General features: G+C 41.6%; 1 protein-coding gene across 2 annotated transcripts in view; it reads left to right on the forward strand.

The window, feature by feature from the left end:
• The first annotated feature begins 17,724 nt into the window (after positions 1 to 17,724).
• The window catches only part of LOC125722423 (uncharacterized), a 41,017-nt gene continuing 36,499 nt past the window's right edge, over positions 17,725 to 22,242 (forward strand). The window contains exons 1-6 of one of the 2 annotated variants that reach the window (XR_007386367.1): positions 17,725 to 18,107; positions 20,105 to 20,455; positions 20,948 to 21,067; positions 21,186 to 21,487; positions 21,860 to 21,906; positions 22,063 to 22,149. Coding sequence is in view for 1 of the 2 variants with exons in the window: in XM_048998582.1 (XP_048854539.1) it covers positions 17,873 to 17,963 (91 nt within the window). In the remaining variant the exon portion in view is untranslated. Of the gene's footprint in view, positions 18,108 to 20,104; positions 20,456 to 20,947; positions 21,068 to 21,185; positions 21,488 to 21,859; positions 21,907 to 22,062; positions 22,150 to 22,242 lie in introns of those variants that run through there. The other variant, XM_048998582.1, reaches the window with a different exon arrangement.

The raw sequence follows: 22,242 nt of genomic DNA on the forward strand, positions 1-22,242 counted from the left end.
GATGAGCATATCAACCAATCAAAACCTCCATTTCATCTCTTGTAGGTGTCACACATGTAATACCACAGACCGTAATTCCATCTGCCTGAACTGCATCAAGAAGTGCCATCAAGGACATGATGTTGAGGTCAATCGGCACGACAGGTTAGTGCAGCTGCACTAAATAGAATTATACAAACAACAGACTTGTACGCAACTGTTAATTACACAAGGAAACAAGTATTTAGGCTATATCACGATAGAATACTCAAACTGATGATATGTTCATAATCATGAAAATGACATTTTGTCAGTTTGTATTGCTCATGCCTAGTAGTTCTTTGTAATAAACAGTCAATAGGTTATATTTGAACTGTGCAAGAATTTAACTGCATTGTGACTTTTAATAGTTCCATTCAGGGATATTAATAACTTTCTCTTCACTATAGGTTTTTCTGTGACTGTGGAGCAGGGACATTGTCAAACCCATGCACACTTGCTGGAGAGCCCACACATGACACAGACACTCTGTATGACTCTGCCCCTCCTATAGAGTCCAATACATTGCAGCACAACTGAGCTTGACCTCAGCTGTTACCTTTTAAAGGGCCGTGGACTAAACGCACCAAATGGATGCTTTGATCAGTCTGGACCCAAAAAGACTCCATGTTTAATGTATGATGATGGAGAAAGATATGCACACTAGAAATAAAATCTTTAAAAACATACTAAAAAACTGAAAAGCAAAAGCTGACCCAGCTTCTAATGGAGAAGTTTATATATTTAAAGAAAACCTTTAAAAGGCTTTCCTGTGTCTGTGGATGTAAAACTTTTTTTTTCTGTTAATGCAAACGTTTTGAAGAAAAGAAGAAATGAACGTCGAAGAGAAGCAATATGTTGACTCAGGATTATGGAGAGTAAGGGGGCGTGACTTCAGCTGTACTGCCTCTGCAACATCTGAGATGCTGCTGTAGGAGGAGCTTAGCTGCAGTCTGGTACCCAGAAACACAAGGAGCCATAGTCCCTCTCACTGAAGAGGGATGTCATCCTGTTCAGTAGGCTGGGCGCTGCCCATACAGCCACCTTGGCAACTGTTTCTAGACAGCAGTGGTGCTGGTAAATGTTTGGTGAAGGAACAAAAGGTGATCTAGCACTTCAGCTTTTTTTAATGCCATTCTGATTGTCACATGATTTTAATGCTTTCCCACATAGTTTTGTATTTTCAAGCATAAATCTTACTGTACTTGAATGTCTTATTATTATTATTATTATTATTATTATTTTGATAACACTCCCTTTGCTTACTGTATACCTTGTCAAGCCCCGGTATCTAAGTTCTTTCTGTGAAAGAGAAATCAATGGATTACACAGATTTGATTTAGGAACGCTAAATTTACTCCAGCAATGTTAATATATTAAAAGTAATGTTTTTTTTCCTTTTCTTTAATTGCAAAAGCAAAAGGAATGTTTTGAGTAGTGTGCATTCTTGAACTGTGTTACCTTTTGCTAAGGTATAAACAATTTTGTTGATACACTTAAATGTGGTTAAGGCGGCTTGAAATGACTGTTGGGGTAACCCTGTTATGTCTCCCATTGGTGCTCAGGCACACTAGGGACTTAGGGCTTGTAATGCACAAAAAGTCACGTCAGGTGGTTAAAACGTTTCACATGGGTAATGGTGGGTGAAGTGTGCTAAATGTTAATCTCTGTGGATATCTGGCCATTTCTGGAAGTTTTAGTTGAAATGATCTACAGGAATACATGTCTCAAAACATTTATTTTAACCCCTGGGGCTCAAGCAAGGCACAGCATATGAGTACTTTCTGGCAAAGCATCACGAGAGAGTGTTTATAGTGATGTCTCGTGTGAGTGGCAATCGCGTGTGACTGTGACTTTTCCCCCTTTTTCCTCGATAAGAAACGAGACATTGCTGGAGATGAACCCTATAGCCCCCCGCTGTATTAAAGCTGATGTGCTTGTCTATACAGCACTCAACTGTTTCATGGCTTATTTTTTCTTTTTTTGAGGGATTTTATTTGTTTTTCATTGTGTATTGGTGACTGTGGGTTCTCATACAGCTTGGATTGTATGCATGTACCATACCATCTCAATTTAATATATTGTGAAGTATTCAACAACCATTATGTAGATGCTAGTATGAATTAAAAGGGTATAATTTCCTACAAAAAAAGGAAACTTGTCATTTTTGTTAAATTTAGATCATGAATCCAATTGCTCTAGTAAATGTGTTTTGCTTCTCAGGGATACAGAATGTTGAAAAACTGTCACGTCAAAATTTCAATTTTTCAGCAACCTAAGTGTCCCCATATGCAAACTTAGCGAAACGGGCACCCAAATCACAAAAATGCATGTTTTGCGTTGTGGAGATGCAAAATGTTGAAAAGCTTCATACTTAGCAATGTATCAAAAAATTGACTTCCTGGCAGCCCAAGCACCAGGTTGGGGAGCATTCCCTGATGCAGCATGTTGCCGCACCTACCACACGGTGACACTAAGTCAAATCAGCAGTACCCAAGGATTCTCCAAAGAGAGACAGTACCAGAGTCCAAACTTCATCTCCGCTTAACTGGATAGCATCCATGTCTCGCAGCCATACAGCAAGGCAGGGAGACTTGAACCTTCCTCTTTCAGATATCAGGAATACCACACACCTCGTTCCAGCAACCTCATGAACTCCTGTGCTCTCCCAAACGGTCTGCTGACTTCATAGGTAGTCACCAGAGGCATAAACGCTGCTGCTGAGATAAATTAATCTCTCTACAAGGTTAACCTTCTCCCTATAGACAGTCACACTACAGAAGGCTGTGCCTAAGAAGTCATTAAATGCCTGGATCTTGGTCTTTATCTAGACACTCAGACTCTTCACAGTCTCTCGAGAGCCCTGATCAGAGCCTCCATTGGCTCCGCTCAGATCACAGCATTGTTGGCAAAGTCAAGATCAATAAATCTTTCTTCACCAAAGGATGCTGCACAGCTGCTGGACCCCATGTCCTAGAGTAGGAGCAAGAACACACCCCTGGTGAAATGCAGAACTCTGCACACTATCAGTACCAGTGTACAGGCCGGCCATGATGCCCAGCAACTTCGGGGGGATCCCGTTGAAGTCTCAAGATGTCCCACAGGGCAACTCAATCAACCGAGTGAAACGCTTCACAAAAATCAACAAAGGCTGCAAAGAACCTCTGCCAATATTCATGGTTGAGCTCAGTGAGAACCCTCATTGCCACAATATGGTCGATGGTAGACTTCTGAGGTGCAAAACCAGGCTGCTCTGGTGGCTGACAGGCAAGCAAGTAATTATGAATCCTGCTAAGGATGACCCTAGCAAGGACCTTACCCGTCACTGAAAGCAGTGTGATCCCCTGTAGTTGCCTCAATCCAGGCGATCACCCTACAACTCCTGTTTTACAATCAGTTGATTCAAGGGGGGTCCTTATGGTTAGGGGGAGGTTAGGTGCACGGGCCTGCCATCTGGTGCCCACTCTTTCCCCTTCACATCCACTGGCATCCCTGCCTAGAATTGCCTGGCTGTCAGTTGCTTAGTGGGCTTGGAGCTGTAGTTGGCAGTTTTTGCTAAAGCTCTGTGCGGTTAGACCTCTATGTAAATGGGGTAATGCGAGAGGGGGGTGCAATGGACATGGTTGCACCCCCCAGGGGGGTGCTGAACACCTGGTCTCACACATACACATCATGCGTGTGAAAGAAGTCCATCTCCATTTCTGAGATATAAAAAAAAAAATGTAACCTTTTTTCTATATAGGCGCATTTTGATTTCAGGAGTGTCCCTGGACTCTACTCTTACTAGGAAAAAAAGACATTTTATTAATAATAATTTCATTGCTAATCTATTTTTTCAACCTGGGGGTAAGTGCTAACCAAGTGCCCCAAAACGAAACATGGGTGACTGATTTTTGCCTGTTTTAGGTCCCTCTGCCTCCCTCCGACCTACCCCGCCTTCCTTACTTTTGGTTGAAACCTAGGGGGACCCATGTCTTTAGCCTTTGAATCCACACATGCTCCTTTCTTATTCTCTGTGCCTGTGACCAGTTATTAGCCTCCAGGCCAGAGAACCTGATGTTCTGCAGTCCCTGTTGGTGAAAATGCTGCATGAGTGCCATAGGTTTGCTATTACAGGTATGGTTCCAGGCCCCAATGTGACAGAAGTCTTTAAGGTTTATGTTTTTTCTATAAGCTGAAATGATTTTATAGTTCTGCAATTGAGGGAAATCTGTTGGACCTTTGAAAAACCTCTCCTGAGGTTATTGTTTAATGTAATGGCATTAGAAGAATATATGGTGATTAATGGGATATGTAAATTTGTTGAAGAGGGTAGTTTTTTATTTCTTATAGTCCTGAGTGTCTCTGCTTTAATTCCCCTAAGAAACGGTTTAGTATATTTTCTGTCTAAGAGCTGTAATTAAAGTGGTAGTGGCTGCCTCAAAATCCTGTTTGTACAGAGGCAATGAAATCTGATGAGCTGGGATTGATTAATCCTGCAAACGTGTGTTTTGGGTGATAACTGGTCTTATAGAGTAGGCTGTGTCTGTCTTTAAAGTAAACCTTAGTTTCGAGAGTCCTGTTACCATTTATGGGTTGGCTGAAAAGAACTGTTGTATCTAAGAAGTCTATGAACTGGGAATTGATTTTGTATTTGACTGTAATATTAGAGTAATATATGTTCATTGTGTTTTTGAAGAGGTCAAAGAGTGGTTTTCCATGTTGCCATGTACCAAATATATCAGCCAGATACCTGTAATATAGACTAAGGAGATGTTGAAATTTTTCATGTGTATCCTCCCCGGATGCTATATAAATATTGGCATACACTGGGGCAAACTTCTTTCCCATTGCTGTTCCCTGTGTCTGGAGGTATATTTGGTTATGAAACTGAAAATCATTTCTAGTGAGATTAATTTCTAACAGCTGGAGAATGTATATCTGATCTGTTTGAATCAGGGTATTTTAAAAAGGCTTTTGTTACTGCTTCAAAGCCTAATGTGGTGGATATATTTATATATAAACTGTTGATATCTATTGTGAATAAGAATGCATCTGTCTGAAATTGAATATCCTGTCATTTGTTAATGAAATCATATGTCCTTCAAATAACTGTTGTGTCATTGTGAAACTGAAGAAAATGATCTATGTATTGTGCTGTATTGAATGTATTACTGCCACAATCTGAGACTATGGGTCTCCCGTTGGGGACCCTCCCCAGGATTGTCCACAGGGCCTGATCCATATGGATTTTTCATAGGAGGTAGGGCAGTCTAGGGTGGGGGATGTCAGGGCCCTTTAAGAAATATTTTAATAAAGTGTCATCCGTCCCATCCGATTTTTGGGCATGGCTGGGGGCGTGGCCTGGCCCCTACGTGTACATGCGTGCAAAGGAAGTCTATCTTGCTCCATTTCTGAGATATTCAAAAATAGTTAACTTTTTTCGGTTGACTCTACTCATCAAGAGGGATCTGAGGAACTTTGTTCCAAGTCTCTACGACATTCCTAGGCGGAGATACGCCCACTTCCGGTTTGGATGCTAAAATGCTAACTTTCGAGATGACAGCAGATTCTGCATGTAGGAGGCGCAGAATGTGTAGATCCAACGTTTCAGCCAGATCTGGGCATGCTAAGATATGCTAAATGCTAGCATGCTAACTTTTGAGATGGCAGCGGATTGTGCATCTATGAGGCGCAAAACGTGTAGATCCAAAGTTTTGGCCCGATATGAGCTAGATAGTTGCTAGCATGCTATCAAGCTAACTTTTGCGATGACAGCAGATTGTGAATCTAGGGGGCGTAGAACACGTAGAGCCAATGTTTCTGCCTGATCCGAGCATTTGACAAGGGTTAGGGTTAGGTTAGATTTAGGATTATTGTAAGGATTTTTAAAAGACACACCATTAATTGTTTTAAAATGCACTGGCAACACTATATCCATTATCCTCCTGAGTCTCAGCATTTTCTAAGGCAGATGACCTTTTAATGGGGGCTGCATTAAAAACAGTGAACGGTGACGACAATGACGGTGATAGTGATAAAGTGAAGCTACGTCTCCGCGAGCTTCTCCATCCAGAGTACGCTCAATCCATCTACAGTTCCTCTCTCCCACGATCCAGTAAGTACTCTACTGCCAGTAAGTCATGCTCTGCAAGCTCAGTAATAGCTGGAAAGAGGGCAGAAGCTGCCGCAGAATTAGCAGCCAAAGAAGTAGAGTATGAAGTGCTACTAGAAGAGGAAAAACAAAAGGAGAAGATTCAACTCCTAGAGGAAAGGCAAAATAAGGAGCTTGAAATACAGAAACGTGAGTTACAGAGATTAAAGGCTGAAAAGGAAGTAAAGGCTACACGAGCTAGATTAATGACTTATGACCAGGAAATCAAAGGTGAGAAGAGTGTTCATTCTGTTGACCATAGCAGAAGGGATCAGAAGCCCCCCGCAGTTTCCACTTATGTTCAAGCTCCTACAAATAATGTAGTCTCCACCCCACCTCCTCAAGCAGACGTCATTTATTTAACTCAAGCAGTACAAGACAGTATCTCCATGAACAGGCTGCCAATACCAGAGCCATTCATGTTCACAGGTGACCCACTACAGTTCATTGAGTGGAAAGCTTCATTTACTGCCCTCATTGACAAGAAGAACATCTCATCTGCTGACAAACTATACAACTTGTATAGAAATATGTGGGAGGTGCAGCGCGACAAACACTTGATGGCATCTTCTACAGGAATGACAGCGAAGCATATAAGGATGCATGGGAACGCCTCAATCAAAGGTATGGACATCCATTTATTGTTCAGAAAGCGTTTAGAGAAAAGCTGTCAAAATGGCCAAAGATACAAACAAATGACTCTAAAGGATTTAGGGCATTTGCTGATTTCATTCAAACATGCCATGAGGCGATGCCTTACATTGAAGGCCTAAACATTCTCAACGATTGTGAGGAGAACCAGAAACTTGTTCAAAAGTTACCAAATTGGGCTGCTGCAAGGTGGAATCGTCAAGCTACTCAGTTTATGAGAGATAATGGAAAATTTCCTGGTTTAAAGCACTTTGCTGAGTTCATGTCTTCTGAATCAGAGATTGTATGCAACCCAATCACATCATTCCAGGCTCTCCATTCTACAGACTTCACCACAGCCACTGCAAGGAACTTACAAAGGGAAAAAAGGCCTACCTCAAGTGTCCTCCACACGCAGGTGTTAACAGAGACAGAAAATGCAAAACAAAGATTGAATGTTAAACTACCATGCATGCTCTGTCAAGACAATGGACACAAACTTCATGTTTGCCCACGGTTTAAGGTCCAGTCACTTGAAGAGAGAAGGAAATACATAAAGGACAAAAGGCTCTGTTATGGTTGTCTCAAACCAGGACACAGTGCAAAGGCATGTCGTTACAGACTTGTGTGTGAAATGTGCAAGAAAAAACACCCTACCTGTCTGCACGACTTCAACTACGACAAGAAAAATTCAACTACAGACTCAATTCAGATCAACACAGAGCATACTGCAACTACCCTGTCTCTCAATGTTGAAAACAATGAACAATGTGTCAGCACTTCCATAATTGTACCAGTATGGGTCTCTTCAGAGCAACTTCCAGGTACAGAGAAGCTTGTTTATGCACTCTTAGATACTCAGAGTGACACAGTGTTCATAGACCAAGATGTGTCCAATGATCTCAAGGCAAAGTCCACTCCAATAAGATTAAGGCTCACTACAATGCTGGGTAAAGATGCTGTTGTACCAAGCGAACGTGTTTCAGGTCTCAAGGTGAGAGGCTACAACTCCACGGAAACAATTGAACTCCCTCAAGCTTACACCAAAGACTGTATACCAGTTAACCGCTCTCACATTCCTACTTGTGAAACAGCAAAACGATGGAATCATCTCAAGGAGATAGTGAATGAGATTCCCCTGCATCTAGGATGTGAAGTTGGCCTTTTAATTGGCTACAATTGCTCAAAGGCTCTGGCTCCGAGGCAGGTAATATTAGGAGAGGAGAACGAACCCTATGCAGTCCGCACAGCATTGGGCTGGAGTATTGTTGGCCCCACATCATCTCACAATGACTCCTTCAGCACTGTGTGTCACAGAATAACAGTAAAAGAGCTCCCCCTAGTGACTCCAGCTGATGCACTTAAGGTTCTCGAGTCAGACTTCAAGGATGACGTCAAGGACAACAGGTCAGTGTCTCAAGACGACATTCTCTTTCTAAAGACATTAAAGGAAGGAATTTATAAAAATACTGAAGGACATTACGAAATGCCACTTCCATTTAAAGAACGACCACTCTTACCGGACAACAAGCAAATGGCCATTGGGCGACTTCAAAGTCTCAAAAACAAACTGTCAAAGGACCAAAGGCATAAGGAGCCGTATGTGAAGTTTATGAATGAAGTCCTAGAAAGAGGAAAAGCAGAGGAAGTGGAAAGTGAAGCAAAGGAAGGAGAAAGGTGGTATATTCCCCACCACGGGATATATCATCCCCAGAAACCAGACAAACTGAGGGTAGTCTTCGATGCCTCAGCTAAGTAAAAAGGTACCAGTCTGAACGACCATCTGCTGTCTGGCCCAGATTTGCTAAATAATCTAAATGGAGTTCTCATCAGATTTAGACTGCATGAAGTTGCATTGTTGTGCGACATTGAGAAAATGTTCCACCAATTTTTTGTGCATGAATCAGATAGAGACTATTTAAGATTTTTATGGTGGAAAAATGGCAACATGAACACAGAGCCCCAAGAATTCCGAATGAAGGTTCACCTCTTCGGCGCTTCATCATCACCAGGATGTGCAAATTACGGTTTAAAGTATCTTGCCAAAGAAAATGAGACACAGTTCCCCCTTGCATCTCAGTTCATAATGAAAGATTTTTATGTGGACGATGGGGTGACAAGCACTGCAAGCATCAAAGAAGCTGTTCAGCTCGCCCAAGATGCTCAGACAATCTGCGCATCAGGTGGCCTCAGACTGCACAAGTTTGTAAGCAACGACCAAACTGTGTTAAACAGCATCCCACCATCTGAACGTGCTCCTTCACAGCAGGCATGTGATCTGACACTCAATGACTCTAAACTTGAAAGAGCGCTAGGCATTCACTGGCATATTGAATCAGACACACTCAGATTTCGCTTTCGACCCAACGAACAACCTGCTACACGGCGTGGCATCCTATCTACTGTCGCATCTCTTTACGACCCACTGGGATTCATCTCCCCCTTTGTGCTCACAGGCAAACGGGTGCTTCAGGAGACCTGCAAACAAGGCTCAGGCTGGGATGACCCCCTCTCCAGTGAATTAAGGCCAGTGTGGGACAATTGGAACAGTGACTTAAGGAACTTAGAGAAAATCACAATTCCACGCTGTTATGTTCCTACAGACTTTGGGCAAATAGTGAAAAGAGAGTTGCATCATTTTTCTGATGCCAGCTCACATGGCTATGGCCAGTGTTCTTATTTAAAACATATAAACCAAGATGATAAAGTGCATTGTGCTTTAGTTACAGCAAAGACTAGAGTGGCTCCTATCAAGATAACAACAATCCCACGTCTTGAACTGACAGCTGTGGTTGTCTCCATTAATGCAAGTAACATGTTAAGGGACGAGCTTGGATTGACACAGAGTGAAGAGTACTTCTGGACTGACTCAAAGGTAGTTTTAGGCTACATTAATAATGAAGCACGTCGGTTTCACACATTTGTCTCCAACAGAATTCAAAAGATAAGGACTAACAGCTTCCCTCAGCAGTGGAGATATGTGCCTTCTGACCAGAATCCTGCAGACATCGCCTCCAGAGGTTCCAGTGTGGGTGAGCTTATAACATCAGTCTGATTCAAAGGGCCACAGTTTCTGTGGGAGAAGGAAGTTCCTCCAGCTTCAGGAATTGGCGAAAACATACTACTCGGGGATCCAGAAGTCAAAAGGGTACATACACTGAACACCCTCAAAGCAGAGAAGAAAGGTTTATCAGAGAGGTTAACAAAATTTTCATCATGGTACAAGGCCACTCAAGCCCTAGCTCGCCTCATTCGCTGTGCTAAGAGAGAGAAAACAACAAGCCACAGTACTGTACAAGAAAGACAAAACGCACAACATGTTATTCTGAAAGACATACAAGCCAGGGAGTATGCAGTGGAGATAAAGTTGCTTAAAAATGGAAAGGAACTCCCCTACAAAAGCAAACTGTATCAAATGGATACCTTTCTTGATAGTGATGGACTCCTCAAGGTGGGAGGAAGACTTAAAGATGCTTCATTCTCCTCTATATTGAAACACCCAGTGATAATTCCAAAGGGTAACCATGTCACTCAGCTAATAATCAGCCATTTCCACAGTAAAGTGCAGCACCAAGGAAAGGGACTGACAATCAATGAAATCAGATCAAATGGATTTTGGATTCCAAGCATCAACAAAGCTGTAAGAAACTTTATACAGAAATGTGTAAGGTGTCGCAGACTCAGAAGGGGTACTGAGGAACAGAAAATGGCTGATCTCCCAGTCCAGCGTTTAGATCCAGCTCCACCATTCACATTCTGTGGAATGGACTGTTTTGGCCCTTTTCTAACTAAGAAAGCTCGTAAGGTGAACAAGCATTATGGACTTATTTTTACGTGCTTTTGCTGCAGAGCAGTGCACATGGAAATGTTAGACGACATGACCACGGACGCCTTTATAAATGCCCTCCGCTGTTTCATAGCCATCAGAGGAGCTGTCAGTGAGATAAGGTGTGATCAAGGAAGTAACTTTGTTGGCGCAAAAAATGAGCTGCAAGAAGCATTGAAACAAATGGACTGTGATCGCATTACTGCGTTTCTTGCTGAGAAACAATGCGACTTCAAAATGCACGCTCCTCATTCAAGCCACACAGGAGGTGTGTGGGAAAGGCAAATCAGGACTGTCCGAAATGTTCTGCGCTCAACAGTTTCTCTTTCATCAGGCAGAATGGACGACGCATCACTAAGGACATTCTTTTATGAGGCAATGGCGATTGTCAACAGCAGGCCTCTTACAGTGGACAACTTAAGTGATCCAAACAGTCCCGAGCCATTAACACCCAATCACCTGCTAATGATGAAGTCAAGGTCATCCATGCCCCCGCCAGGTAGATTCATTAAAGAGGACATTTATGCACAGAAAAGGTGGCGGCAGGTGCAGTATTTATCAGAACAGTTTTGGTCACGTTGGAAAAAGGAGTATCTGTCTAACATCACAAGAAGACAGAAATGGCACTCTCCAAGGAGAAACTTAAAGGTTGGAGATGTTGTGATGGAGAAAATGGATGACTTGCCACGCAATGAATGGAGATTAGCACGTGTAATGGACACAACAACTGACAAAGATGGACTTGTAAGAAAGGTAAAGCTTCGTTTTGGAGAAAGGAAGATGGACAAAGGACAATGTTACAGTAAACCTTCTGTAGTGGAACGCCCAGTGCAGAAACTGGTTTTGCTATTGGAGACTGTTTAATTACATTCTGAAGTTTAAGGTTTATTCTGTCATGTAAACTGTGTTTTCATACAATGTAATGTTTACAGGTCAACGGTTACAGGTCATTTCTTCATTAGGAAATCATTATCACTCCGTTTGGTTCCCATTTGAGCTCTAATGATTTGGTGGGAGTGTAAATGACCGTATTAATATTTCGTTTATTACATTTATTGGTTACAAATGTTATTCCTTGTTTAACTGTATAAGACGAGTGATGCCTTTTATTGTGAAAGAACGGCTTTTATTTTGAAGGAACATAGAGCAACAAGCTGCCATAAACCAGTGTTGCAAACCGCACAGTAGCGGGAAAACTTCATGGAAGTCGAAGCAAGGTGTGTTCCGTGAAAAAGGAATAGTTATATTACGATTCTTTTTTGGTTAATTTCTTAAATACCAGTGATGGTTTTAGCTCCTGGTTGATGAGGAACAAGGTGGGTTTTGAAGGTTGATTTGTAAATGTATATATGTTTAATATTTCTGTTGTAAGGTGTTTTGCCGAGTAAAATGGACTACGTTTTTGCTCACTACAAGGTGCTAAAGAGCACGGATAAATTAAGCGTGTTAAAGGGTTATAATTTACAAGCTGCTTTGTTTTATTTGTCATGTAAGGTCACGGACAATTTGATAATGATTTACTTTAGTTTATTTCGTGATTCGAAGGTATTTAAAAGCAAGTGTGACGGTGCGTCACGACGTAACGTGGCTGCGTATAGCAGGGCAGTGGAGTTGGCGGGAGAGAGAGGGGGAAAGGAGGTTTTTTTTGGTTCGTTCGGGTGATGTAGAGTAAGTAGGGAGAATTCCTTAATGTAGTCAACCGGTACACAGGACCAGATTAGTCTGAAGGCAGGTTCGAGCCACGTTGGTGCTCCGGAGAAGGGAAATTGCTGTGTGTTACCAGAACGACAGACGAGAGCTGCTCCCGGTGCCGCGCAGAGGGAACCGGAGCTTGGAGGAATCGCGGTAGCTTCCCTGCTATACAGAGACGACTCATCAGCTCCAGCACCAAGGACGACGCAGGTGATATTTAATAAAGTTTATTTCGGCGAATGTACATCAGGGTGATCAGCAACTTGGCCAAGAAGTAGAAGAATTCTGCTAACGTGACGGACACTAAGCGGAGTTTTAAAAGATCGCTGCTGCACACCCCATTTTCTACGCACGCTACCACCTGGCAGGGCAGGCCCGCTATGTTCTAACTGCATGCCCGGATGCCTGATTTCTCTGGCGGTCATTTTTGGAAGTAAATGTACTGAACAGACTTTCGCATGGGAGTGTTGATGTTATCGGACGGATTATTAAAATGTGCCAGTGGTATAAAGTGCTAAATGAATAAGGTTCATTTCTGTTATGAGGTTGTTGTGCATGTGTAATATGAATGTGTCCTGTTGTAAGGTTACTACGAACGTGTTATATGAAGGGTAAAAAATATCCCGTCGGAGGTAAACGGGAGTTCTTACTTGAAGCCTCCACCGTTAGACACTGAGCGCTCAGTAGGGTGACTGGGGCTGGGGTTTCATTAATAGAGGGGAGTTAGGTGGTTGGTGAAACTCAATTTGGTAATTGCAGTCCTTTGTTTTATGTGAGCTTTGGTTCTTTCCATCTAATAATTTGGTAATCATCTTACGGAGAATAAACTGCCTATGTGTTCAATTTACCCTATCCTGGTGTACAGTGGTTACCCTGCTTCTATTATTTAGGCTCTCTCCGGAGTAGGGGCGTCTCACCTGCTACTGCTGGGTACTTCGGTCGGGGGGTGGGGGTACGGTGTGGGTACTTAAACATCACGCTATCCCCAACAGTACTACACTCCAGGTTGGCACCGTGACGCTGATAGGGAAGTCCTGGAGCCTTAGCCGATCTGCTCACATAGTGCATGTAGCAGACTAGGGAGGCGATTGGTGAGGGTACAGGGACCTAGATCCTGCTGTACCTTCTCCGTCCGGAGGATTGGGCAGCCTAGACCCCTACTACGCAGGCTGTGGCCCAGTCTGTTACACATTGTTAAAATGGTTTAATTGAATATACGTGTAAAAGATAATCTATATAGAAAACGTTAACAAAAGGATATTAGAACTTAAAGGAAAGAATTCATTTATGTTTTGGAATAAGGAAAGGTGTTAAAGGTAACTTGCTGTCTGAGCTACTAATGGTGATTATTTTCTGAACACTTTATAGCTCTTACGGTGAGTTCACAAGGCAAGGTTAAATAAAGGATTGTGAACCATCAGTTTGAGAGACCGTCATTTCAACCGGGGACGCTACATTCTGTACATTGCCTATTTTGACGCTAATTTCTTCACTTGATTCTACTCATCAAGCCGGATCTGAGGAACTTTGTTTCTAATCTCTAGGGTATTCCTAGGCTGTGAGATGCCGACTTCTGGTTTTGATGCTAATATGCTAGCATGATTGTAGTTTTTTGTACATTGCCTGTTTCGATGCTAGTTTTATGTCTTTACTCATCATGTCTAATCTGAGGAACTTTGTTTCTAGTGTCGACGACATTCCTAGGCTGAGTTACGCCCACACATCCGGTTTTGATGCTAATATGCTAACATGCTAAGTTTTGAGATTACTCCATATTCTGAATCTGGGTGTTGCTATATGCCTAGATCAAGCCTTTCAGCCTGATCTGAGCATGCCATTGCATTTTACATGCTAACAGGCTAGCATGCTAAGTTTTGAAATAATTAAAATGCTTGTAGCTTTTTTATACAGTGCCTATTTTGACGCTAGTTTCATCACCTGATTCTACTCAACTCTGATCTGAGGAACTTTGTTTCTAGTGTCGACGACATTCCTAGGGTGAGTTACGCCCACTTCCGGTTATCTCACTGCTGATTTCCTGGAGCGGCTAGATTCCCTCAACCTATAACAACATGTTGATGTCCCCACACATTCCAGGGGTCACACACTTGACTTGGTCATTTCAAACTTCGCCCCCATCAGTAATCTACAGGTATATGATCTTGGTATCTCGGACCATAAAGTAATGTCAGTGGAGCTGCCCTTTCTCTCCCCCCATATCAAACCACAACGTCAGATCCATTTCAGAAATCTGAAGACCATCAATGCAGATGCCCTGGACCTTAAATTTCTCTCCTCTGAACCTGTCAGCAGTGCAACAGCAGAGGTGCAACATACACATCAATTTCTTCAGACAAAAAGTTGATAATATCCGTTCATACCTCTCCATCACGAATATCTTGCCTCCTCCAACTGTCGACCTACTACCTGAGAAGGTCCAGCCACTTTGCTCCTTCTCTGCTACCACACGGGAAGAGGTGGAGAACGTCATCAGGAAAATGAAACCATCTACCAGTTCCCTGGACCCTTTCCCTTCAGCCCTGCTAAAGGTCAACATCTCTGCCGTCTCTCCACTCATCACCAGGATCATAAACCAATCCCTCCTGACTGGCCATATACCTTCTACTTTAAAAACTGCTGTCATCGGACCTCTATTGAAAAAACCCACCATGGACTCTGAAGTTCTCTCTAACTATGGGCCCATCTCCAATCTTCCATGCCTCTCTAAAGTTCTGGAAAAAAACAGTTGCAGCACAACTTCATGATCACCTCAAACTGAGTAACCTGTTTGAAAAATTTCAGTCCGGTTTCCGCCCTGGCCATAGCACCGAAACAGCCCTGGTCAGGGTCACCAATGATCTTCTGATGACGGCAGATACTGGTTCCCCTTCTATACTCATCCTCCTTGACCTGACAGCTGCTTTTGACACAATAGACCATAACATCCTCTTTCACCGCCTGCAATGCACCCTTGGACTCTCAGGAACTGTTCATAACTGGTTCACGTCATACCTAACTGGCAGAACCGAACATGTCACCCTTGGCAGCGCAAAATCTCACATCCACAACGTCACCTGTGGTGTCCCACAGGGCTCTGTGCTTGGCCTCACTTGACACCAAGTCAAGTGTGTGACCCCTGGAATGTGTGGGGACATCAACATGTTGTTGTAGGTTGAGGGAATCTAGCAGCTCCAGGAAATCAGCAGTGAGATAACCGGAAGTGGTCTTTACTCTACTCATCAACTCTGATCTGAGGAACGTTTTGTTTCTAGTGTCTACGACAATCCTAGGCTGAGTTACGCCCAGACTTCCGGTTTTGATGCTAATATGCTAGCATGATTGTAGTTTTTTGTACATTGCCTGTTTTTGATGCTAGTTTTATGTCTTTACTCTACTCATCAACTCTGATCTGAGGAACTTTGTTCCTAGTGTCGACGACATTCCTAGGGTGAGTTACGCCCACTTCCGGTTTTGATGCTAATATGTTAACAGGATTATCTGCTGTATTATCCCCCCATTAAACTAAAAAACCTTGCAGTGCCAATTCATGTATCTGCATTTAAAAAAAATAATAATAATAATTTGTATCCTGGTGCAGGGATGCCTTCCTTGTTCCAAAGAGGTGAGTGCTCAAATGATGTTAGTGGCATGATAGAAATGTTAATATCAGCACACATATTAGTGTGTGTTCCTCAATATAATAGTAAGTGTCCCCGTGCTTTGCATATGTAAATGCTACACAAGTTATCCCCCCTACAAACTGAATCCATTTCTGATGTTGCCAGCGGGTTCCTGAGGCCACCCCCCGCCAAGTGTGCCCCACGTACCTGATATTAAACCCTTGAGGTGTCCAGGTCTGTAGTCGCTGGATCCACCTGTATTCCATTCTGACCCTTTGTGCGTGACCATGTACTATTTGCTAGTAAGCCTGAAATTACTACATTGTTTAGGCCATGTTATTGGAAGTGTTGTGCTACCATAATGAGCTTGGTATTCTGGGAAAATGTGTACAAGTGTTGTTTAAGACTAATGGTTTACTAATTTGTTGCCCGTCTCTCCCACATACTTTTCCTGACAATGGTTACATTGGATCAGAAAGATCACATTACAGGTAGTGAGGGAGATGTTTTCCTGAATAACAAATGTGAGATCCCAATGCCTTATGCTGTTAATTGGTTTAAAATAAGGGCATACCTGTGCTAAGGTATTGTCTTTAAAAGTATTGAATTTGGAATGCACTAAAATATCCATAAGATTTTTGTTTTACCGATAGGCGGAGATGAACCTGAATTTTTGCAACTGTTGTGTCCTCTGAAAGTAATTTTTAAGCTTATTTAATGTTACAGCTTTCGAGGAGTAGGTAGTGATAAATATAATTATTGTACATTGCTCTGTTATAGACTGGGTTGGTATATAGATGTCCCTTAATGTTTTGGCTTTGATTTTGTCAGTGGGATGTAATAATTAGTTTCTTCCAATTGCCTTAGTGCTTCTAATTTGTACTGCTGTGTATCCAAGATAAAGCCTCAGGGATCGTTATCTGCCGGTTTTATGATTATATCTTTATTCTTATGTAATGTTTTTATGGCCCTCTGCTGCATTGTAATATTGGGTTTTTGTGTGTAATGGTGTGTGAGTGAGGGCGGCATGGTGGTGCAGTGGTTAGCACTGTCGCCTCACACCTCTGGGACCCGGGTTCGAGTCTCCGCCTGGGTCACATGTGTGTGGAGTTTGCATGTTCTCCCCGTGTCGTCGTGGGGTTTCCTCCGGGTACTCCGGTTTCCCCCCACAGTCCAAAAACATGCTGAGGCTAATTGGAGTTGCTGAATTGCCCGTAGGTGTGCATGTGTGAGTGAATGGTGTGTGAGTGTGCCCTGCGATGGGCTGGCCCCCCATCCTGGGTTGTTCCCTGCCTCGTGCCCATTGATTCCGGGATAGGCTCCGGACCCCCCGCGACCCAATAGGATAAGCGGTTTGGAAAATGGATGGATGGATGGATGGTGTGTGAGTGATTAAACTCATACAATGATTGATAACAATATTTAATTTAATCGGTAGAAACCTGCAGTGCTTTTTTTACTGTAGTGCTGTTTGAAAATATTAGATTACTTTATAGTTTCCTATTGTAATACTATACATCTAGTATAAATGACTGTTCCCCGTAGTGGTAAGCCCTGGGAAGTAAGCATATGGCAGGCAATGGGTTTTAAAGGTAAGTTCATATCTCCTGTTTTTTGTTTCAGAATTTTTTCTTGCAGGTCACCTTGGTGATAATGGTTCAACTGAATAAAATATCATGCCCCCTGGTGGTTGTTGTTAATTATTGCCTTTGGGAGGGGGGTTTCAGGTACATTTACCAAGGGGGATCCCAAAAAGGTAAGTAAAAAACGGTAAGTAAAAGGGTTAGGGGTTGGCGTGCTTTGGGGTTGGCGTGCTTTGGGGTTGGCATATGTTAACCCACATATGCGAAAGCACTTCTCTACGTACCTGGTGAATTTTACAAGGAATATAAAAGCATAAAACGTTACTCCTTACTGAATGCAGAGGGGAGTTTTAACCTCACTATTTCTAACATGGAGCCGTCAGATTCTGCAGTGTATTATTGTACTGCTGTGTTTCTTCATGAGGTCACCTTTGGGAATGGAACCTTTGTCATAATCACAGGTAAATGAGATTCCAGCTATTTTCATATTTGCTTTATTATAGTGTCAGTAAGATTATTCCCTGTAAAATAATTTTGACAGTTGATGTCACGATCCGGGAATACTGGAGACGGCGATCGTGCAGGAAACAAGCAAGGGAAGCCAGGTACGGGGAATAACGGGGTTTTATTAAGGAAACGGGGACTAGGAAGCATCGGACAGGGACTTACAATCATCCACAATGACGGACAAGGGTAACAGGCAAGACCAGGACTTAAAACAGGACAAGACTAAGCAAAGTAATCAGACAAGGGTGGAAACAATCAGGGACGCACACGCGGGTAATCAGGGGGCGTGGCACACACGAGGAGCCGACGAGCCGGGTCATGACAGTTGAGTTGTTTCTCAATATAAAACTAGCAAAGATACCTTATTGTCTGCTTTGTTCCATAAGTGTTTTTCTAAACAACATCAAACAAAAATCATTTATTATTTTTATTGTTGTTGTTATTGTTATTATTATTATTATACAATTTGTTGCATTTTGCTTGCTGTCAGTAATCTTCAGCCAAAAGCCTAACCTTCTCTTTATAGAGATGTTAATGTTACACATTGCAGCCTCTTTAAAACAAATAACATAAAAAAAATGTATAGCACTGTGCAAATATCTTAAGCAACAAAAGAAAATTATTTTTGACGTTATTTCTCTGAGCAGACAGTGTCTCTGTTTCACTCTGAAAAAAAAAAGCATGATTTAACATAAGAACTAGGGATGTGCACCATTCATAACTGATTTGAGAATGAAATTCTCAAGTATGTATCTTAAAATTCAGAATTTTGAAATACGCATATGAACTTGAATTTCAGTTCATTTTGTTAATCTGAATTAAATTTGAATTGTGGTTGAAAACAGGTTGTGGCATTGAAATTTATATTTGAATTTAAAGAAGAACGAAAAAGGGTTTGGATTCAAGTTCATATATGTACTGTAGGTGTAGCTTTTAACTAAAATATGAACTTTAATTTAAATATGAATTATACATAAACACATTAACATTGATATACATCATTGTTATAAAAATGTCGTTTTGTTCAGAATGAAATAATGCAACATTTGAAGTGTCACCTAAAATAATAATTAAACTGTCATTTTGTGCACCATGGTGGATCTGCTCATAGGAAGAACTGAGTGTCTCTCATTAGAAGTCAGTGTTGGCTGCAGTGACTGCAGTTTCTAACCTAAGAAACGTCCCAAACACTTTTCCTGCATCAAAAGTCAAACTAGTGCCTATTCCTACCATGAAAGCTTCACATAATGTCACTGATACCTGAGCCAACCATGTTTATCAGAGGATGCCAACCCTTTGGCTGCAGCTTTCTCTGCACAGGCTGAGAGAGTCTTCAGTGCAGCAGGAAAAGATTTCAGTCCAGAAGATATTGAAGATATTATGCTGAATAAATGTAATAATAATGAAAAATTAGCAATGTGTATTGGAATAAAGCATAATTGCATTTCCCATGACGTTTTGCTTTTCACTGTAGTGCTATGGTTGTACGGAAAAACTTACTTTTGTGCACATAAGAAAATTAATAGGAGCAACTACCAAGCCAAGTAATTCCTTTTACTATGTATACTTTTTCTTTAATGTTAAAAGATAGACAAACTAGTAATGGGCAAACAGCTCTTCGGCTCTATAATTAAATCATGCAGGTACTACAGCAAAATGCTCAAAAATACCAAAACACATCAAGAGCTAAATATGCAAAAACAAATACCTTCCTGTGGAAAAGGGGCAACATAAACCAAATGTAAAGTCACGAAAATCATGAAAATATAAAGTACACTTTACACACTTCATTTCTTTGAATTGAAATTAATTATATTCATCTACCTTCATACATTAATACAAGACATTATATGATTATAATGTTTGTTATTATATAATTTTTATTTAGGTATTATGTAGGTGCAGTTAATGTATAGTGTTACCTGATATATACTAATAAGCAGTAATACAATAAAAAGAGAGAAGAATGTCAGCTGTTCTCCAAGAAGTTACTGATTTCTTGGATGGCTAGAAGAACATCGATTCAGGATTTGAGGATCTGTATTTTCCATTGTTATTCTCAAAGGGCTGTCATCATGACTATTTTGCTTTTCAGGTAAAGACTCCAACAGCAGGACAGTGGTACAGCAGCCTGTGTCTGACACATTGCAGCCAGGAGACTCTGTGAGCCTGCAGTGTACGATAGAGACTGGGAGCTGTGCAGGAGAACACAGTGTTTACTGGTTCAGACATGGATCAGGAGAATCCCTTCCTGGAGTCATTTACAGCCACGGAAACAGCAGTGATGAGTGTGAGAAGAGCCCTGAGGCTGGATCTCCTACACGGAGCTGCGTCTACAGCCTCCCCAAGGGGAACCTCAGCCTCTCCGATGCTGGGACTTACTACTGCGCCGTGGCCATGTGTGGGGAGATGCTGTTTGGGAACGGCACACAGCTGGATATAGATGGTAGCACCCAGTGAGGGGAGATGCTGTTTGGGAACGGCACACAGCTGGATATAGATGGTAACACCCAGTGAGGGGAGATGCTGTTTGGGAACGGCACACAGCTGGATATAGATGGTAGCACCCAGTGAGGGGAGATGCTGTTTGGGAATGGGACCAAGCTGGATATAGATGGTAGCACCCAGTGTGGAGAGTACATCTGCTTCAAAGTTTTATTTAGCTTATTCTGCTATTAAGACATTTATTTCTTATTTTAATGTAATGAATTTTCTAATTTAAGTGCTTAAATTTAATTACACAGATGTTAATTTAATAATTATTTCAAATATTAATAGAAATTGTTAAAATGCAAAATACTAGAAGTTCATGTTAAAAATGGACTATTTACAAAACAACTGCTGTAATGTATTATAGATTTTATCTTTAACTAATGTAATGTAAGCAAATGGGAAACGTGTCTCTATATCATTATGCTGAAATCTCTCTTTGTTACAGGCTTTCAGAAGCTGCTGGATCCTCTTCACTCTGGCTTGCTGATAGTTTTATCTTGCAGCATTATTCTGAACGTTGCTCTCATTTGTATAAGATGTAAACTGACCTGTACACACTGTGCAGGTACGCTGCCCGGCTTTATGCACTCAGACGAAGGACAAAATGTAGATTTTCACAAATTATAGAAATATAAAATTGTTTTATGATGGATAAAATGTTCATATTAAAACCAATCTTGCAGGTTGTCATGCCCGGCTCGTCCGCTACTCCTGTGTGCCACGCCCCCTGCTTACCCACGTGTGTTTCCCGGATCGTACCCAGCTGTGTCCGTTTGCTTTCAATCAGTCTTGTGTATTTAAGTCCTGGTCTCCCCAGTTTTCCTTGTCTGTCATTGATGTTCGTTGGCGTGAGTAGATGTTCCCCGTATCTGTTTCCTGTCCACGAATAAATCCCCAGTATTTCCCGACTTTGCCTACTTGCCTGTTCCTGCTCGCCTGCCGACCCGCACGATCGCTGCTTCGCCCGACCGCGGTCGTGACACAGGTAACCCAGTTTAAAAATCCATTATTAAATCTCACCTTATTTACATAAACCTTTTTCTACTGTAAGATTAACATTTTTGTATTATATCTTTCATATTTTGCAAAATCTATTGAAATATACATGTTGCAATAAGTTGCATATCAATAACTTTTATTACCAAGATCTCCTTTATAGCAATTTTATTATATATGATATTTGAGAACAAATAACACATATCCAAACAAGCACACTTACATTGACAGAAGTCATTTTTACTTTCATTTTTGAGACAAAAAGGATGTTGATTGCTTGAAAATTCAGAATGTTATCTGACCACTGTATGATACCGCGTGAAATTAAATAATATATTGATGTGTTATATATTTTAAACAGATGAAAAGAACAGTGATATATCAAAAGTGGAATGGTCACGCAAGCAAGTATGTAATAAATATTTCAAATTACAAATCGTCAGTAAAACAAATGAACCTCAGACTGATTTCCATCCTGGGATCAACATTTTAAGTGCTATTTGTGAAAATAAGTAATAGCAAACCGATTTGATCCATCTAATTCTGCCATCTTTGTCTCCACAGTGCAATGACGAGGACACACTGAATTACGCTGCCCTGAACCTTAAGAAGCCAAAACCCAGGAGACAGAAGAAAGACGGGAATAATGACACTCTGTATTCTGACCTCCGCTACAGAGATTATGAATAAAGATGCTTCTCATTCATGTCAGTCACACAGAGTGTTCAGGGTGTAGCTTTAATA

This window comes from Brienomyrus brachyistius, unplaced genomic scaffold, assembly GCF_023856365.1.
Source record: "Brienomyrus brachyistius isolate T26 unplaced genomic scaffold, BBRACH_0.4 scaffold38, whole genome shotgun sequence".
In the NCBI taxonomy this organism is placed as follows: Eukaryota; Metazoa; Chordata; class Actinopteri; order Osteoglossiformes; family Mormyridae; genus Brienomyrus; species Brienomyrus brachyistius.